At 40.4% G+C, this 19,175-nt stretch overlaps 1 protein-coding gene across 3 annotated transcripts in view; it reads left to right on the plus strand.

Moving 5' to 3' along the window:
- Nucleotides 1-19,175, plus strand: part of TRPA1 (transient receptor potential cation channel subfamily A member 1) — a 255,109-nt gene that overhangs the window by 92,994 nt on the left and 142,940 nt on the right. For 2 of the 3 annotated variants that reach the window (XM_073583844.1, XM_073583843.1), the window contains 4 exons: nucleotides 3,103-3,278; nucleotides 7,925-8,032; nucleotides 13,161-13,269; nucleotides 13,351-13,499. In XM_073583844.1, the coding sequence (XP_073439945.1) occupies nucleotides 3,103-3,278; nucleotides 7,925-8,032; nucleotides 13,161-13,269; nucleotides 13,351-13,499 (542 nt within the window). The remainder of the gene's footprint in view (nucleotides 1-3,102; nucleotides 3,279-7,924; nucleotides 8,033-13,160; nucleotides 13,270-13,350; nucleotides 13,500-19,175) is intronic. The other variant, XM_073583845.1, reaches the window with a different exon arrangement.

Here is a 19,175-nt window from a genome sequence, read left to right on the forward strand (position 1 = left end):
TCTAATGCAAACCTATGGGGAAAATCCGCAAATAAAACGCAAGAGAAATTGACATGAAAGTCTGTCTACACTGAGTACAGATTTTACCTCCCTCAGAATTGAGAATTTTGATAACTGATCAATTCAAGATTTCACTGATAAGACATATTACAAAGTTGCTTATTTTTATGAGTACTATTGATGAAATAAAAATTAAGATGACTTTACGCATTAAAGGCTTTATCTGCCGATTAACCCCATGTGTTCTCTTTCATAGAAAGCAATGTCACTTTAATTCTATAAATGTGTAATTACAATGATTTTATAGAAAGCAGCTGATGAGATAAGACAGTATTTGTCTTCCTGTTTGAATTAGAGATAACAAAGGTTGGTTCGGAGGTAACAGATGTCATTCTTGTGATGTATTTTTATGGCTGATCCTCAGGTTATTAGATGTAAGATATATACTGTGCTCTATACCTGGGCTGAATTATAAAACTGATAAATAAGAAAAAAGAGCGGACGGCACCGCTGTTACCGTGACTGGACTAATCGTGTGCGGCAGGCAGAAAACCAACAGCTTGGACTCCCGGGTGCTTGACCTTGTAGTACTCAAATCTTAGAATCCATGGAGAGAAAGTGGTCACACTCAACGGAAGGTGAAGAATCTGTTTATTGACATATCTGGTTACATGTCACAGTCGGGGGAGTGGTAGCACGAGTGCATAAAGGCTGACAACGGCCGTTTCGCGCTATTGCAGAGGGACCCGTAGATTCACTGGATGCACTAAACGATCGTCTGTACTTGCTCCATGGTTTTATCTGCCTGCTGTTGGTAATTTGATGCCACAATAAAGGATATTTTTTGCATGGGACTGACTGTGCCAATCCACTTTCGTCTCTATGAAAATTTCATTTAGTTGGCCACACTTTAAATGTTTCTTGTCACAGGAATTCTTTCACACTTGTTTGTATGTAAAAGGAATTCTTTCAAGGGTATAGTGACCATTTTGAGCCGTCGGCCATGAAACTGAACCTTGAAATAAAAAAAAAAAATTTCTAAGCTAAAATGATGCATTAGCTCCAAATTTTGAATTTTAACGAGGGATAAGAGAAAACGGACCACAAAATAATGTTTAGTAACTCCGTTTTGGGTATACTGCAAAACACAAAATGAGAGGGGCACCATAATGGAGAGCGGACTTGTCTGAAATAGTTGACAGACACCAGGTCATATTACTAGAGCCCCTGAGATGCCCTACCATCAAATCCCCCCAAAAATATCACAGTGTATGAACCCACAATATAAGCATATCCACTAAATTAAAAACTATAGTCACTGACCTGACTGGATGAAATTATAAAATGTAACCTTTATTAAAATATGTTAAAATGTGTCTATTTCCATTTCCATCGTACTAAGTGCAGCTATTATCTGGCAACATAAAAATAATGGTGAAATTCTAATTACGATACAGCTTAGAGTAGGTGCACTTCCTTCTCCTTCCTCATAATAACTAATCAATACTCTCTAGTCTAAATTATTAAGGAAATGCAGTTGGCAGATATTAATATTGTGGCCACCATAGTCAACATGAAAGATTTTGGTACCAAAAACATTACATATAATATAGTCACCTGATATGCCCAACAAATACAGGATGAGCGAAATTCATTGTGACACAAGAAAATAAATTGTTACAGCGTTTAACCCCTTCCCAACATCTGAAATACTACTGTGTCAGATATCCCTTTCCCCTCTTTGGTGCGGGCTCCAGCATTGAGCCCACACCTTTTCTGGCACATGACAGCTGATCTGATCAGCTGACAAGTGCCCCTAATAGCCACGGATGGAATCACGATCCACCGACTGCTGTTAACATGTTAAATGCCATTGTCAACCCCCTCCCATCGGCATGACAACCCAGGATGTGCAGGAGACTCCTGTGCTTGTCATTGCCAGATTGCTATGAGTGCTGCCCAGTAGTGATGAGCGAGTATACTCGTTGCTCGGGTTTCCCTGAGCATGCCAGGGTGGTCTCCGAGTATTTTGACGTGCTCGGAGATTTCGTTTTCGACGTCTCGGCTGCATGATTTGCGACTGCTAGACAGCCTGAATTCATGTGAGGAATGCCTGTTTGTTAGGGAATCCCCACATGTATTCAAATCATGCAGCTGAGATGACAAAAACTAAATCTCCGAGCATGCCAAAATACTCGTAGACCACCCGAGCATGCTCGGGAAAACCCAAGCAACAAGTATACTCGCTCATTACTACCGAGCAATGATGCTACGCGCCCATCACTGCTGCTCAGCTGTCGGCGCTCATAGAAAGTTGTAATTTTAGCTATATAGAGTGGGGCTGCAGTCCTGCTGTGTATAGCACAGGCAATTGGATGTTCACAGCTTCTAGTCTCCCATAAAGACTATAGAAGAAAGTGAAAAGTAAAAAGAAATGTTTTTAAAAATTAAAAAATATAAAAGTTTAAATCACCCACCATTTGCTCCTCTCAAAATAGAATAAAAAAATTACAAAAATACACATATTTAGTATCACTGTGATCAGAATCACATGATCAATCATAATAAAAATAATCAATCCAATTGGGAAACGGCGTAACAAGAAAAAAATCGAAACGCCAGAATTAAGTTTTTTTGGTCATTGCAACATTGCATTAAAATGCAATAACGGGCAACTAAAATATCAAATCTATAACAAAATAGCATCAATAAAAACATCAGCTCAGTGCACAAAAAATAAGCCCTCACCCAGCCGCAGATCACGAAAAATGGAGACGCTACAGGTATCGGAAAATAGCGCAATTTTGTATTCTTTAACAAACTTTGGATTTTTTTTTCACCACTTAAGTAAAAAAGAACCTAGACATGTTTGGTATCTAGAAACTTGTAATAACCTGGAGAATCATAATGGCAGGTCAGTGTGGTGAACATGGTAAAAAAAAAAACTATTTTTTTTGCAATTTCAACGCACTTGAAAAATTGATGTAACTGAACCTGACAGATTGTATGTGTACCATATGTCTCATCAAGTCTGAGATGCTGAAAAGAGTCATCTTAATGAAGAAATAACCAACATTTTTGTTTGTCTTTTTTGGATTTTAGCCCTCAATACATTGGATGATAAAGGCAGTACACCTCTACATTGGGCCGTTTTTAAGAACCAGGTGGACAGCGTGAAAGTGCTTCTTAGCCGAGGAGCGAACCCAAACATAGTGAACTACTACAGGTTGTCGCCTCTTCACCTTGCTATTCAAATGCATTATAACAATATAGTAGAGGTACGCACCCCTATCATATTTCACCAATTTATACTGTATAGTTTGGGTGAATTATTAAAGCTAAGTATAATGAAAATTATGAGAAATTGCTTAGGTGAACCACAACTTGCCAAAGGGTTTGCTCCCATGCCGGGTGGAATATGAGTAAAAATTGCATTGCACTAATGTTATTCAGTGAGGCAGTGTTCGTCTGTAAGCTTTTCCTCATTTGGAATTGGGCTGAAGAAAAAAATCGGAACATGCTGCGTATGTCTGTGTATAAAAGACAAAATTCACCAATGCAAGTCTATGGGTGCGAGAACAAAAAAAAAACAGATGGCACACAGACCACCCCTATGCCGTCTTATTTTTACGCACACATCTCAAAAGGAACCACAAAATTTCATCAGCCAAGCACAGGATTTTCACAGCCAGCACCCTTAAAATAGATAGGTAGATGATGAATGGATGAATGCATGGATAGAAATCATAGAAAGAAGGCAGCAAAAAATAAAGTTGAAAAAAAGAGGAATTTAATAAGCCCAAATGGCAACGTTTCTATGAACCAAAACGTTGATAATATATTGATAACCCGCAAATAAGTAAAAAAAGACAATTGAATCCCAAATCTGGCATGTGCTAGTGACACTCCTATAAAACTCTGATCCAAGTTTGTTCATATACTTTAATGGGTGCATGCCATGCAATTTACACTGCAAAACACAGCATGCTGCAATTTTCTTCTCATTCCAAATTGTTATGAGAGAAAAAAAACATTGATTATCACTGTCCCTTAGAATAACTTCATCCGAGTGCTACACATCAAAGCATCAAATAGCACTCGTCCGATGTATATGCTCATGTGGGTGAGCCCTCAGTGTGAGAAGTCCAGAATAGTGTGGTATGCTGTAGTTCATCAGCTAATGCTAATACTGATAACAACAACATTAGTATGAACAAGTACTGCAGTGTATATGAGGCCCAGGACTGTCCAACACAAGTCCAATTCGGTAAATGTAATTGGACTTGCAAAGAAAACAATTAACAAGGTCCAAAAAGAAGAGAGATGAAAACACACCTCCTTAGGTTAAATATGTTGGCAAAGTAGACCAGAATAAATCAATAAGCAACCAGACACCCACTGGGGTGCACTTATGGTCTTACACTGCCCTCAGGCTGTGGATGTATTTTTTGTAGGGTTACATGGATATCCAGGGCGTTTCACAGTTATTTTCTGACTCTCTGTGACTTTCTCTGATATTAATTTTTATAATTTATGTTAGCTAATCATACACCACCCATAGAATTTAAACATCTGGGCAGTCGGCATTATAATCTGCAGTAGCATTCTATAACATCACTTTATAGTACAGCAGCTGAGATCATGGAGCTGAGAGAGTGGGGAACTATCAGGCATAGTCAGGCTCCCTATAGAGAAGGCATAGAAGGTTAATAGCCATCTCTGCCTTACTGATTGCTGTATATACAGCACTGAAAAAGTGCTGTGTATATATTATGAGAAGAACTGACAAGTCTCCCCCCCAAATGAAACGATCATGTGATCACTGGGAGTAGGGAAAAAATGAAAGCGACTGGACACCCATTCAGTTCTACCAAACAGTCAAGAAGCTGAATTTGCCCTTAACTAGGGCTAATATACCAGTCCTAGTTACAGGGGAAATAAGATAAAAGAAAAAGAGTATTTAAAAGTTATAATGCCCCCCATGCGTCTTTTACGGCCATATCAGGTCAAAATGTATTAAATAAATAAAAAAAATTAACTGATAAAAAAATGCATTAAAAATATTATGCCAATTCAAATCATGCTTAGTAGCTGCCCCCCTCCCTACATCAAAACAAACAAATAAATGTGTTTGATATACAGTGACATGCAAGAGTTAGTGGACCTCTGGTCAAAATTACTGTTATTGTGAACAGTTAAGCAAGTTGAAGATGAAATGATCTCTAAAAGGGCTAAAGTTAAAGATTACAGATTTTCTTTGCATTTTAGGCAAAAAACATGCAAACGTTTGGGCACCCTTGGAGATTTGTGTGCTCAGATAACATTGAACAAGGTTTCAGACCTTAACTAACCTGTTACGATTATGGCTTGTTCATATCATCATTAGAAAAGGCCAGGTAATGTAAATTTCCCAGCTTTATAAAAACTCTGCCTCCTCTAACTTTGTGCCAAAAAGTAGCGGCCATGGGTTCTTCTAAGCAGCTGTCTGAGTACTCTGAAAATGAAAATGGTGAAGGACCACAAAGCAGGAGAAGGCTATAAAAATAACAAAGCATTTTCAAGTTGTCCTTTCCTTAGTTTTAAATATAATTAGAAAATGGCAGTTAATAGTGGAGGTCAAGATAAGGTCTGGAAGACCAAGCAAAATTTCAGTGACAGGATTGCTAGAGAGGCAACCCCACGCTTTGCTACAAAAAACATTCAGAAAGATTTAGCAGACTCTGGAGTTGTGGTACATTGTTCTACTGTTCAGAGACAATTGCACAAATATGGCTTTTATGGAAGTCATCAGAAAAAAAACTCTCCTGCGTCCTCACCATAAAATTCAGCATCAGAACTATGCAAAAGAACATCTAAACAAACCTGATGCATTTTGGAAACAAACTGTGTGGACCAATGAGCTTAAAATAGAACTCTTTGGATATAATTGTAAGCAGGTTGCGGGATTCAATGACGCAAAGAAGGCAGAGTAAGGGTTAACAAATTTAACAATTTAATTAACAGGGTAAACTCCTCACTGGGAAATAAATGGTTAAATGAGAAAAGCAGGTGCAAAATAATAACAGTCCAATTATCAAATTTTTCGTGTCCTTTATGTTCCTCCAACGCAGATGATCCTGTGGTGGTTATAGCACCGGCAAGAGGCCGGGGAAATGTCCACAGATGGGGTCCCTCAAACGATGATCCATCTAATTGCAGCAAAGGGCGGTCTCTGGTTTTACACGTTGAGCCCCAAGTCCATGAGCCCGTGCATCCAAAGCAAAAAGGGCTGCAGAAATCCTGGGGTTAAGCGTGGGCTGATGTGTAACAGATGGCAGAGAGGGCCACAAGTTACTGTCCTTTACCCGGCCCTCGCTTCTCCGCACATGCGTGGTACTCACAGTCACTGGGCATACGTCGCTCTTTACTGTCCCGCTAGTGATACCGGGAGTGGTAAACTGCAGTATGTCGCAGCCCCGGTGCTCGGGGTGCGGAGCGTGCTGCTCACCCTGCTGTCCTCTGCCTGACGGTGGGAAACTCTGCCTCACTTTGCACGCTTTTCCCCTGGTTTCCGCTTCACCCGGGCCCCCTCCTTCCAGATCCTGTCCGGTCCCCTCTTCCTTCCCCCGGGCAACATGGGACACAGCCTCAACAGTTCCTGACCCGGTTCAGTACAGATATCCGCAAAACGGTCTTCCTCCTTACATAATCATCAAAAGGTAAGTGTGAAGAAAAAAGGGCACAGAAGTTCCAGAAAAGAACATTTCAACAACTATTAAGCATGAGGGTGAATGAATCATGCTTTGGGGTTGCGTTGCAACCAACTGCACAGGGAACATTAAACGGGTAGAGGGAAGAATTGATTCAATTAAATTTCAATAAATTCTTGATGCAAACATAAAACCATCTGCAAAAAAGCTGAAGTTTGAAAAGAAGATGGCTTCTACAAATGGATGATGATCGTAAACATGCATGAAAATTCACGATAGACTACTTTAAAAGGCACAAACTGAAGGTTATACAAAGGCCCTCACAGTTGATCTGAGCATCATTGAAAATCTGTGTCTAGACCTTAAAATAGCAGTGCACACAAGAAAACCCAGGAATCTCACAGAACTTGAAGAATTTTCCAAGGAAGAATGGATAAGAATCACTCAAACAAGAATTGAAAGTCTCTTGTCTGGCTACAAAAAGCGTTTACAAACTGTGAAACTTGCAAAAGGGAGTGTTACTAGAATCTAACCATGCAAGGTGCCCAAACATTTGCATCAGCCATTTTTTCTCTTTGTAGTTTTTAAAATGTAAAACTTGAAAACATATTTTTTTGCCTAAAATACAAAGGAAATATGTCATCTTTAGCCCTTTTAGAGATTGTTTAATCTTTAACCCCTTCACAACAGGAGCACGCCATGTCCCTCCCTTTGATGTGGTCTCACACCGTTCCCAGCACATGTCAGCTGTTTGGAACAGCTGACATGTGCCCCAAACAGTGGCGGGTGGAATCGCGATCCACCCCCGGCTGTTAACCCTGCAAAATGCAGATACATTTATTTAATTTATACAATGTAATTTTCTGGATTTTATTTTTGATATTGTCAGTGGGCAAACTTATAAAATCAGCAAGGGATCAAATAATAATTTCCTCCACTGTAAATGTTAAAATGCCCCAAAAGGTTTTATGAAAAATAGATAAATAAAAAGCAGGATAAAAATGCCTCCACTGTTACTAGAGCCACCCCCATCGAAAAGATATATGTCTGATATATAAAAAACAATGCAATGGAGAGGGAAGCATATTTTAGAATGTATTTTAGTGGTCCTTTGGGATTAATTTTTCCTAAATTGTACAGCTCTTTAAAGCACAATTCACAAAATCTAAAATGTGTGTTACTGATATTTGCTTTTTTTTTTCCTAAATCTAAATTCATTCCACACACTTTTGCAGGCATTACTCGATAATAGCACTACCAATGTTAATCTAGAAGGTGATCTGGGAAACACACCAATTATGCAGGCATGCTACCAGGATAATCCAGAAGCTTTATTAATGCTGGTAAGTTTACAGATTATGTTGCATCAATAAATCTATTTGCTGATTTGTGTAAATGAAGGTGTAGAACAATTATAGAACCTCTTAGTGAGGATTTATCCCAGAGCAGCTCTACTCAATGGGTGACAATACACATTAATATTTAACAGAACAATTAAACTTAGCAAGCACACATAAATTATTCAGAACGCGCACACCTAGTTGTAATAAGTGATAACAATCAGTAGCTATAAAATGGTGTTTTTATCTGTGAGGACAGTAAATTATATTGAGTTGTGTTCAGATATTGTGGCTGGCCCTTATATAGACTTTCTGTAGTAGGGAATATATATGTGAAAAAGTATGTTCAGGAACTGTCCTGACTTTTTATGTTCTGTAACTTGCTATCCCCGCTTCATCAGCATTTTTCCAACACTATAAGAACTGAAATATCCACCACTTGGGAGCATGAATTGTTCTGGTCATTGTCTAATTTCTTACCTGTTGTGATGAGAGGAATGTTAGGGTTTCAAATTTGCAAGTTACGCCAAACTTATACCTCAATGCTCACGTTTTTGAGTGCCTGACTGCTTGCTTCCGGGCGTTCATTCTTCTTTCTGCCATCGCGCTCCGCATCTCTGTCCTGTTCACTATAGGTCAGGACTTCCAGTTCGGTCAATGCGCATTGCAAGCTTGTGCTGCATGTTATGACTTTTCAATATCGTGACTTCAAGATACGCATTGACCCTAATGCCTGAAAGGAAGAGCAGCCTTAAATGGTTAACAATAATGGCTGCCTTTTTTTATTCAAATCACAAAGTGTTAATATTTGCATAGAACACCAAATGTCAGAAGATTAATTTCAAACTCGATCCTCTGCTGATCGATCACATTTCCACTTACCTGCCCAAAATGAAAAGTCTGCCTCTCTAATTATGCCTTTATGCAGTTTGACATAGCTCAAAGTGGGAGCAGAAAGATAAGACCTGACTTAATTTCCTGTAACATGTTAAAGCACCACTCCAGCAATTTTTTTTATTTCAGCAATGGCATAGTGCTACTAATGTAAGGTCCCCGTCCTAGTTTTAGACTTACAAGCCTCGTTCTGGCCCTCATAGACTTACATTCAGAAGATACCTCTGGAGTAATCTGGAAGGTCACAAACTGGTATAGGCCGATCAGAGAGGCTATGATAAAAAAAAGAAGACGGTGGCTTGTAAATATGAGACTAAGTGCAGGTTACTAAGATTACTATCACCATTCCACCGCTGCAATAAAAAAAACTTGCTGAAGTGGTGTTTTTAACATATGATGCATATTTATGTCATAAGTGGTGTCCTTGACTTTGATGCGGGCTCAGGAGCCGCATCTTTCCCAGCACATGACAGCTTATTTAATCATGTGACTTCAAGAGCTGCGGGTGGCTCGGCGCTCCACCCACGTCTGTTAACCAGTTAGCTCGCGGCCAGCGTTCATAGCAAATATCTGCTATGGAGCAGTCTTTTCTGCTATACATAGCATTGCTGAACCACTGCTATGTACAGCACAAGTGATTTGACGATCGCAGGTTCAAGCCTTCTAATGGGACTATTACATACTATAAACGGAGAAAAAAAGGTTTTTAAAAATGTGTAAAGAACACAAGTTCAAATCACCTCATATTGCCCCATAGAAAATGTAACAATAAAGCAAACTCCACATATTTGGTGTTGCTGCATTCAAAAATGTCTGGTCTACCAATATATAAAGTAAGGTAATCAGATCAGTAAATATCCTAACGAGCAAAAAAAATCAAAACGCCAAAATTAAGTTTTTTACTTTGCCGCAACATTGCAATAAAATGCAACAAGTCATGATCAAAACATCGTATCAATAAAAACATCAGCTCAGAGTGCAACAAATAAGCCCTCACCCAGTCTCTGATTATGAAAAATCAAAAGAGTAAGGGTCTCATAAAATGGCGACAAACAAAAAATGTTTTCATGCAAATTTCGAAATTTATTTTCATTACTTAACCCATTTACCCCCAAAGGTGGTTTGCACTTTAATGACCGGGCCAATTTTTGCAATTCTGATCACTGTCAATTTATGAGGTAATAACTCTGGAACGCTTCAACTGATCCCAGTGATTCTGAGAATGTTTTTTCATTACATATTGTACTTCATGATAGTGGTAATATTTCTTTGGTATGAATTGTGTTTATTTGTGAAAAAATGGGAGTTTAGCGAAAATTTGGAAAATTTTGCAATTTTCCAAGTTTGAACTTTCATGCCCTTAAATCAGAGAAAAATATGTCACACAAAGTATTTAATAAATAACATTTCCCACATGTCTACTTTACATTAGCACAATTTTGGAACCAAATTTTTTTTTGTTAGGAAGTTATAAGGGTTAAAAATTGACCAGCGATTTTTAATTTTTCCAACAAAATTTACAAAACCATTTTCTTTAGGGACCACATCACATTTGAAGCCACTTTGAGGGGTCTATATGATAGAAGATACTCAAAAGTGAAACCATTCTTAAAACTACACCCCTCAATGTGCTCAAAACCACATTGGAATGTGGAAAAAAAAATAACATTTAACTTTTTTTCACAAAAAAAATTTACTTGAGATACAATTTTTGTTCTTTTGACAAGGGTAACAGGAAAAAACGGACCTCAAAATTTGTTGTGTAATTTCTCCTAAGCATGCTGGTACCCCATATGAGGGAGAAAACCTTTGTTTAGGCACACGGCTGGGCTTGGATAGGAAGGAGCATCCCATTTAGAGAGCCCCTGATGTGCCTAAACAGTGGAAACCCTCCACAAGTGAAACCATTTTGGAAAATAGACCCCTGGAGGAATGCATTCAGATGTTTGGTGAGCACCTTGAACCCCCAGGTGCTTCACAGAAGTTTATAACGTTGAGCCGTGAAAATAATAAAATAACATTTTCCTCACAAAAATATTATTTTAGCCCCAACTTTGGCATTTTCATAAAAGTAACAGTACAATTTGTTGTGCAATTTCTTCTGAATCCACAAGTACACATATGTGGGGGGAATACTACTTTTGAGGCACAATGCAAAGCTCAGAAGGGAAGCAGTGCCATATTGGTGTTTAGATTTTGCTGGAATGGTTTGAAGGTGCCATGTCACATTGGCAGAGCCCCTGAGGTGCCAGAACAACTGAAATCCATTACATGTGAACTTATTTTACAAACTACACTCCCCAATGAATTCATCTAGGTGCACAGTGATCATATTGACACCACGTTTGCCTCACAAAATGTTAAAACATTGAGCGGTGAAGAAAGAATAAATTACATTTTTACCGTGAAAATGTTGTTTTAGCCCCAGATTTAATTTTTCTAATAACTAATAGGAATTCTTTTTTCAACAAACTGAGGTCCATTTTTGTGCCAATGCCCTACATCTAATCAGGACATATTTTTCAGGCACAGTGCAAAGCTCAGAAGGGAAGGTGTGCCAGATTTTACTGTTATGGTTTGCAGGTGCCATGACTCACTGGGAGAGCCAATGAGGTGCCAGAACAGCAGAACCTCCCCATAAGTGACCTCAACTTACAAACTACACCTCTCAGTAAATTCATCTATGGGTGCAGTGCTCATAATGACACCACAGGTGTGTCACAGAATTTTTTACCACTGGGAAGTGAAGACAAAATGAGTACATTTTTGCGTCCAAAATTTTGATTTAGCCCTAGATTTTAATGTTCACACATGAAGTTTGTAAGAATTGCATCAAAATTTGTCCAGCAATTTCTACTGAATGTGGCAATACCCCATATGTGGATGTACAGTACTATCTAGCCATATGGAGAGTCTCAGGATGAATGGAGCACAGATTTTCCTAGAACAGTTTGAGGACTCCATATGCAGAGCCCTTAATTGCTAAAAGAGCAGAATCGCCCCTCAAGTGACCTCATTTTGGAAATTATACCCCTTTGGGAATTTACAAAACCTACAAAAGACAAAATGAGAAAAACCCTGCTGTAATTAAATAAATAAAAAGCAAAAGTGCATTTAAATAATTCAGAGTTCTTAGTAATACTGTATTTAATCAAATATAGCATAAAAGTCGTCCCACCATCGACAAGGTTACTCTGATCGGGGCGGTCCTACACTGTCTAATATTAAAAACCTTATCATGTGTAATTTTTTTCACGTTTTCTAGTACACTATAAAGTAAAATCAATGGTGCTATTTAAAAGTATATTTCGTGCCACAAAAAACAAGCCCTCATATGGTGGCAATATTGGTTAAAATATAAAAAAAAGTTATGGCTCTTGGAAGAAGGGGAGGATAAAATAAAAATGAAAAAAAAAAAAAATGACCATAGCGTGAAAGGGTTAAGGCATCTCTGCTATCAGAGACAGATTATACTTTGCACATACTTTCCAAAGACATACTGCTAGGGAATTTAGATTGTGAGCCCCATCAGGGACAGTGATGATGTGTGCAAACTGTAAAGCGCTGCGGAATATGTTAGCGCTATATAAAAATAAAGATTATTATTATTTATTATGTAGCAGAGATTATGCTTTCTGATTGTACAGGGTGGGCCATTTATATGGATACACCTAAATAAAATGGGAATGGTTGGTGATATCAACTTCCTGTTTGTGGCACATTAGTAGATAGGAGGGGGGAAACTTTTCAAGATGGGTGATGACCATGGGGGCCATTTTTAAGTTGGCCATTTTGGATCCAACTTTATTTTTTTCAATGAGAAGAGGGTCATGTGACACATCAAACTTATTGAGAATTTCACAAGAAAAACAATGGTGTGCTTGGTTTTAATGTAAGTTTATTTTTTCATGAGTTATTTACAAGTTTATGATCACTTATAAAATGTGTTCAAAGTGCTGCCCATTGTGTTGGATTGTCAATGCAACCCTCTTCTCCCACTCTTGACACACTGATATTGGATCTAAAATAGCCAACTTCACAATAACCCCCATGGTCACCACCCATCTTGAAAAGTTTCCCCCCTCCCATATACTAATGTGCCACAAACAGGAAGTTGATATCACCAACCATTCCCATTTTATTTTGGTGTATCCATACAAATGGCCCACCCTGTGTAGTGACCACTTAATGGGTGATTTATTTATCTTTCAACAACATTTTGTTTTTGTCTTAAAAGTTGAATCATGGTGCAAAGCTGTGCAAAAGAAACAAGATAGGATGCTTTCCGATACATATGTCTGTTTTTACTGGGTCATTAAAATGCATGGAGCTGGTTCTAAAGAAAGGTATCATTCATTACCATTATTACTAAAAATGAAGTATTTATAAACCGTAATAAATTCACCTTTCAGCAACTTTTATTTTAGGTGAAGAATTTGGATTTAGCATCGAAGATCACATCAATTTCACAGATAATGAAAAAAGCAGTCCACTGCATGTGGCAGTACAAAATGGGCGTTTGGAAGTTGTGAAAGCATGCATTGGATATGGAGCACAAATTGACCGTAAACAGGTAGTTGCTATTTAACCAGATTATCATTTCTGACACATGAAGTTAGGAATTAGGACCGATAAGAATGACTGGAACAAAAGTGGCGCAGGGCAGTAGTCATGGGCGAGGTACTCCTCTCTTGTGCCCCGCCACCAGGGATGGTGTTTGAGGCAGGCAGACCAGGCAGATGTCCACTCCTCCAGGGCCAGTGGTGTGCTGCTAATAGTGGCACACCACACAGCCGCTATGGGACCCCTGAGTAAGAGGGGCCCGGAGCAGCACCGCCCTGCCCCATCGTGAATTCAACTTATCGGCATAATTGATGCCAATACAGTTGAAAGAAATGATGGAGGAGAGAGTGTCATGTGATGCTCCCTCTCCCATCACTTCCCCTCTGCCTCTGGTTCAGCACCGTGTACCAACATTGGAGCTGATGAGACGCTCAGCAGAAGCCGAGCAGCGGGGGAATGAGGAGGAGGGGTGAGTAGTGTGTGTGTGTGTGCGCACGCGCATTATAGTGTGTTTGTGTATGTGCATGTATTATAGGCTATGTATGAAAGGCTGCAATATACTGTGTATGTTTTGGGGCTGCACTATACTGTGTGTGTGTGGGTACTGCGCTATACTGTGCATGTGGGGGCTGCATTATACTGTCTGGGGGCTACACTATACTGTGTGTGGGGGGACTGCACTATACTGTGTGTGAGGGCTGCATTATTCTATGTGTGTGTGGCGGGCTGCACTATACTGTGTTTGTGGTGATGGCACTATACTGTGAATGTGAGGAGGCTGACTTATACTGTGTGTGGGGGGATGCATTATACTGTGTGTGGGGGCTGCATTATACTGTGTGTTTGGGGGCTGCATTACACTGTGTGGGGGTTGCATTATACTTTGTGTGGGGGGCTGTATTATACTGTGTGTGTGGGGCTGCATTATACTGTGTGTGTGGGGGGCTGCATTATACTGTGTGTGAGACTACATTATACTCTGAGGGGGCAATTTTATACTCTGGGGGGCTGCATTATACTGTATGTGTGTGGGTATGGGGCTGCATTATACTCTGAGGGGGCAACTTTATACTCTGGTGGGCTGCATTATACTGTATGTGTGTGGGGCTGCATTATACTCTGAGGGTGCTGCATTACCCTATGAGTGTGCTGCATTTTACTCTTAGGGGGCTGCATTATACTGTATGTGTGGATGCTACACTATAGTGTGTTTGTGGGGGGTAATTATACTTTGTGGGAGGGGCTGCATTACACTGTGTGTGCGGGGCTGCATTATACTGTGAGGGGGCTGCTTTATACTCTGGGGGGCTGCTTTATACTGTGTGTGGGGGGCTGCATTATACTCTGTGTGGCTCCATTATAATCTGAGGTAACTGCATTATAGTCTGAGGGGCTGCATTATACTGTGACGGGGCTACTTTATACTCGGGGGGGTACTTTATACTGTGTGTGTGGGGATGCATTAAACTCTTGTGACAGCTCAGCAGTCAGTATCATACAGGATAGGAATAGATGCACGGCTCAGCACACAGTATCACACAGGATAGGATTGAATACACAGCTCAGCACACAGTATCACACAGAATAGGATTAGATACACAGCTCAGCAGTCAGTATCACACAGGATAGGATTAGATACTCGGCTCAGCAGTCAATATCACACAGGATAGGATTAGATATATGGCTGAGCAGTCAGTAACACATGATAGGATTAGGTACATGGCTCAGCAGTCAGTATCACACAGGATAGGGTTAGATTCACGGCTCAGCATACAGTATCACACAGGATAGGATTAGATACACGGCTCAGCAGTCAGTATCACAAAGGATAGGATTAGATACACAGCTCAGCAGTCAGTTTCACACAGGAGATGATTAGACACATGGCTCAGCAGTCAGTATCACACAGGATAGGATTAGATACACAGTTCAGCAGTCAGTATCACACAGGATAGGATTAGATACACAGCTCAGCAGTCAGTATCACACAGGATAGGAATAGATACATGGCTCAGCACACAGTATCACACAGGATAGGATTAGATACACAGTTCAGCACACAGTATCACGCAGAATAGTATTAGATACACGGCTCAGCAGACAGTATCACACAGAATAGGATTAGATACACTGCTCTGCAGTCAGTATCACACAGGAAAGGATTAGCTACACGGCTCAGCAGTCAGTATCACACAGAATAGTATTAGATATATGGCTGAGCAGTCAGTAACACACAGGATAAGATTAGATACACAGCTCAGCAGTCAGTATCACACAGGATAGGAATAGATACACGGCTCAGCAGTCAGTATCACACAGAATAGAATTAGATACACGGCTCAGCTGTAAGTATCACACAGGATAGGGTTAGATACATGGCTCAGCAGATGGTATCACACAGGATAGGATTAGATACACTGCTCAGCAATCAGCATCACACAGGATAGGATTAGATACATGTCTGAGCAGTCAGTAACACACGATAGGATTAGATACACAGCTCAGCAGAAAGTATCACACAGGATAGGATTAGGTACACAGCCCAGCAGACTGTATCACACAGGATAGGGTTAGATACACAGCTCAGCAGTCAGTATCACACAGGATAGGGTTAGATACATGGCTGAGTAGTCAGTAACACACGATAGGATTAGATACACAGCGCAGCAGTCAGTATCACACAGGAGAGGGCTGCATTATACTGTATGTGTGTGGGGCTGCATTATACTCTGAGGGTGCTGCATTACCCTATGAGTGTGCTGCATTTTACTCTTAGGGGGCTGCATTATACTGTGTATGTGTGGGTGCTACACTATGGTATGTGTGTTTGTGGGGGGTAATTATACTTTGTGGGAGGGGCTGCATTACACTGTGTGTGGGGCTGCATTATACTGTGAGGGGGCTGCTTTATACTCTGGGGGGCTGCTTTATACTGTGTGTGGGGGGCTGCATTATACTCTGTGTGGCTCCATTTTAATCTGAGGTAACTGCATTATAGTCTGAGGGGCTGCATTATACTGTGACGGGGCTACTTTAAACTCGGGGGGGGTACTTTATACTGTGTGTGTGGGGATGCATTAAACTCTTGTGACAGCTCAGCAGTCAGTATCATACAGGATAGGAATAGATGCACAGCTCAGCACACAGTATCACACAGGATAGGATTGAATACACAGCTCAGCACACAGTATCGCACAGAATAGGATTAGATACACAGCTCAGCAGTCAGCATCACACAGGATAGGATTAGATACACGGCTCAGCAGTCAATATCACACAGGATAGGATTAGATATATGGCTGAGCAGTCAGTAACACACATGATAGGATTAGGTACATGGCTCAGCAGTCAGTATCACACAGGATAGGGCTAGATACACGGCTCAGCATACGGTATCACACAGGATAGGATTAGATACATGGCTCAGCAGTCAGTATCACAAAGGATAGGATTAGATACACAGTTCAGCAGTCAGTATCACACAGGATAGGATTAGATACACAGCTCAGCAGTCAGTATCACACAGGATAGGAATAGATACATGGCTCAGCACACAGTATCACACAGGATAGGATTAAATACACAGCTCAGCACACAGTATCACACAGGAAAGGATTAGCTACACGGCTCAGCAGTCAGTATCACACAGGATAGTATTAGATATATGGCTGAGCAGTCAGTATCACACAGGATAGGATTAGATACACAGCTCAGCAGTCAGTATCACACAGGATAGGAATAGATACACGGCTCAGCAGTCAGTATCACACAGAATAGGATTAGATACACAGCTCAGCAGTCAGTAACACACAGGATAGGATTAGATACACAGCTCAGCAGTCAGTATCACACAGGATAGGAATAGATACACGGCTCAGCAGTCAGTATCACACAGAATAGGATTAGATACACGGCTCAGCAGTCAGTATCACACAGGATAGGGTTAGATACACGGCTCAGCAGATGGTATCACACAGGATAGGATTAGATACACTGCTCAGCAGTCAGCATCACACAGGATAGGATTAGATACATGTCTGAGTGGTCAGTAACACACAATAGGATTAGATACACAGCTCAGCAGAAAGTATCACACAGGATAGGATTAGGTACACAGCCCAGCAGACTGTATCACACAGGATAGGGTTAGATACACAGCTCAGCAGTCAGTATCACACAGGATAGGGTTAGATACTTGGCTGAGTAGTCAGTAACACATGATAGGATTAGATACACAGCTCAGCAGAAAGTATCACACAGGAGAGGATTAGATACACAGCTCAGCACACAGTATCACACAGGATAGGGTTAGATACACAGCTCAGCAGTCAGTATCACACAGGATAGGATTAGATGCATGTTTGAGTGGTCAGTAACACACAATAGGAATAGATACACAGCTCAGCAGAAAGTATCACACAGGATAGGATTAGGTACACAGCCCAGCAGACTGTATCACACAGGATAGGGTTAGATACACAGCTCAGCAGTCAGTATCACACAGGATAGGGTTAGATACATGGCTGAGTAGTCAGTAACACATGATAGGATTAGATACACAGCTCAGCAGAAAGTATCACACAGGAGAGGATTAGTTACACAGCTCAGCACACAGTATCACACAGGATAGGGTTAGATACACAGCTCAGCAGTCAGTATCACACAGGATAGGGTTAGATACATGGCTGAGTAGTCAGTAACACACGATAGGATTAGATACACAGCTCAGCAGTCAGTATCACACAGGAGAGGATTAGACACACAGCTCAGCAGAAATTATCACACAGGATAGGGTTAGATACACAGTTACTCATGTTGTTAATCAAAAGGCTCTTGAATGAGTTGAAAATAAAATACTATCAATACTTGGGTAATCGTTAGTTAATTTGTGTTGCAAATCTGTAGTGTTGAATATATGATGTGAAATGTTTTTATGTGCAATATAATCATTATAATTTGTTAAAACTAACCACAGTTGGCTATTATGCCCAGGCAACGCCGGGCTCTTCAGCTAGTCTTCTATAATGCTGACGATATGGAACATCCACTGGGACACTTTATTCAATTCCCATTCTCCATTCTGTCTAGACCTCTTACTTTCAAGAGTTACAAAATCTGGGACTTGCAGTTAGGCGTCCTTTCTCAGGACCCTTCTCCAGTAGATCACTCTGTCTCTTAGTCACTTCTGCATCTTGCTATCTTTTCTTTTCTGTCTTCTCTCTACTCAGGTACAGCCTAGAATGCAGAACTGCTCACATTGGACCTTAGGTCCACTTGCAATGCACTCCAGGCCCTATCTGCATCATTACCAGGAAGTCCTCTCTGATCTTGCTACATAACCCCTTTCTCTCTGCGCTAGTCACAACTCTTAACTCTCACTTTCACTGCCAACTACCTGTTGCTGGGCAGAATACAGCTTAATCACTAACAATGCAAATCATTACACATACAAACATCATTAACGTATAACACTGTTCACATTATACAGCCCAACATTATACTTGTTTCTTCAAGGGGGAACATGGGAAATATTCATCTCCTCATACAAACATTTTGCCCTTGTCCAGACTTCAACCATTGACATCAGTGCTGCAAAGCAATAGCGCTAATCACTAATCAAAGAGCCCTGTCTAATATCTGATGTCAGTGTTCTACACCGGAGAACTTCGTCGTGGGACACTCATTAATA

Source organism: Dendrobates tinctorius, unplaced genomic scaffold (genome assembly GCF_039654945.1).
Source record: "Dendrobates tinctorius isolate UK_male_01 unplaced genomic scaffold, ASM3965494v1 ptg000082l, whole genome shotgun sequence".
Classification (NCBI taxonomy): Eukaryota; Metazoa; Chordata; class Amphibia; order Anura; family Dendrobatidae; genus Dendrobates; species Dendrobates tinctorius.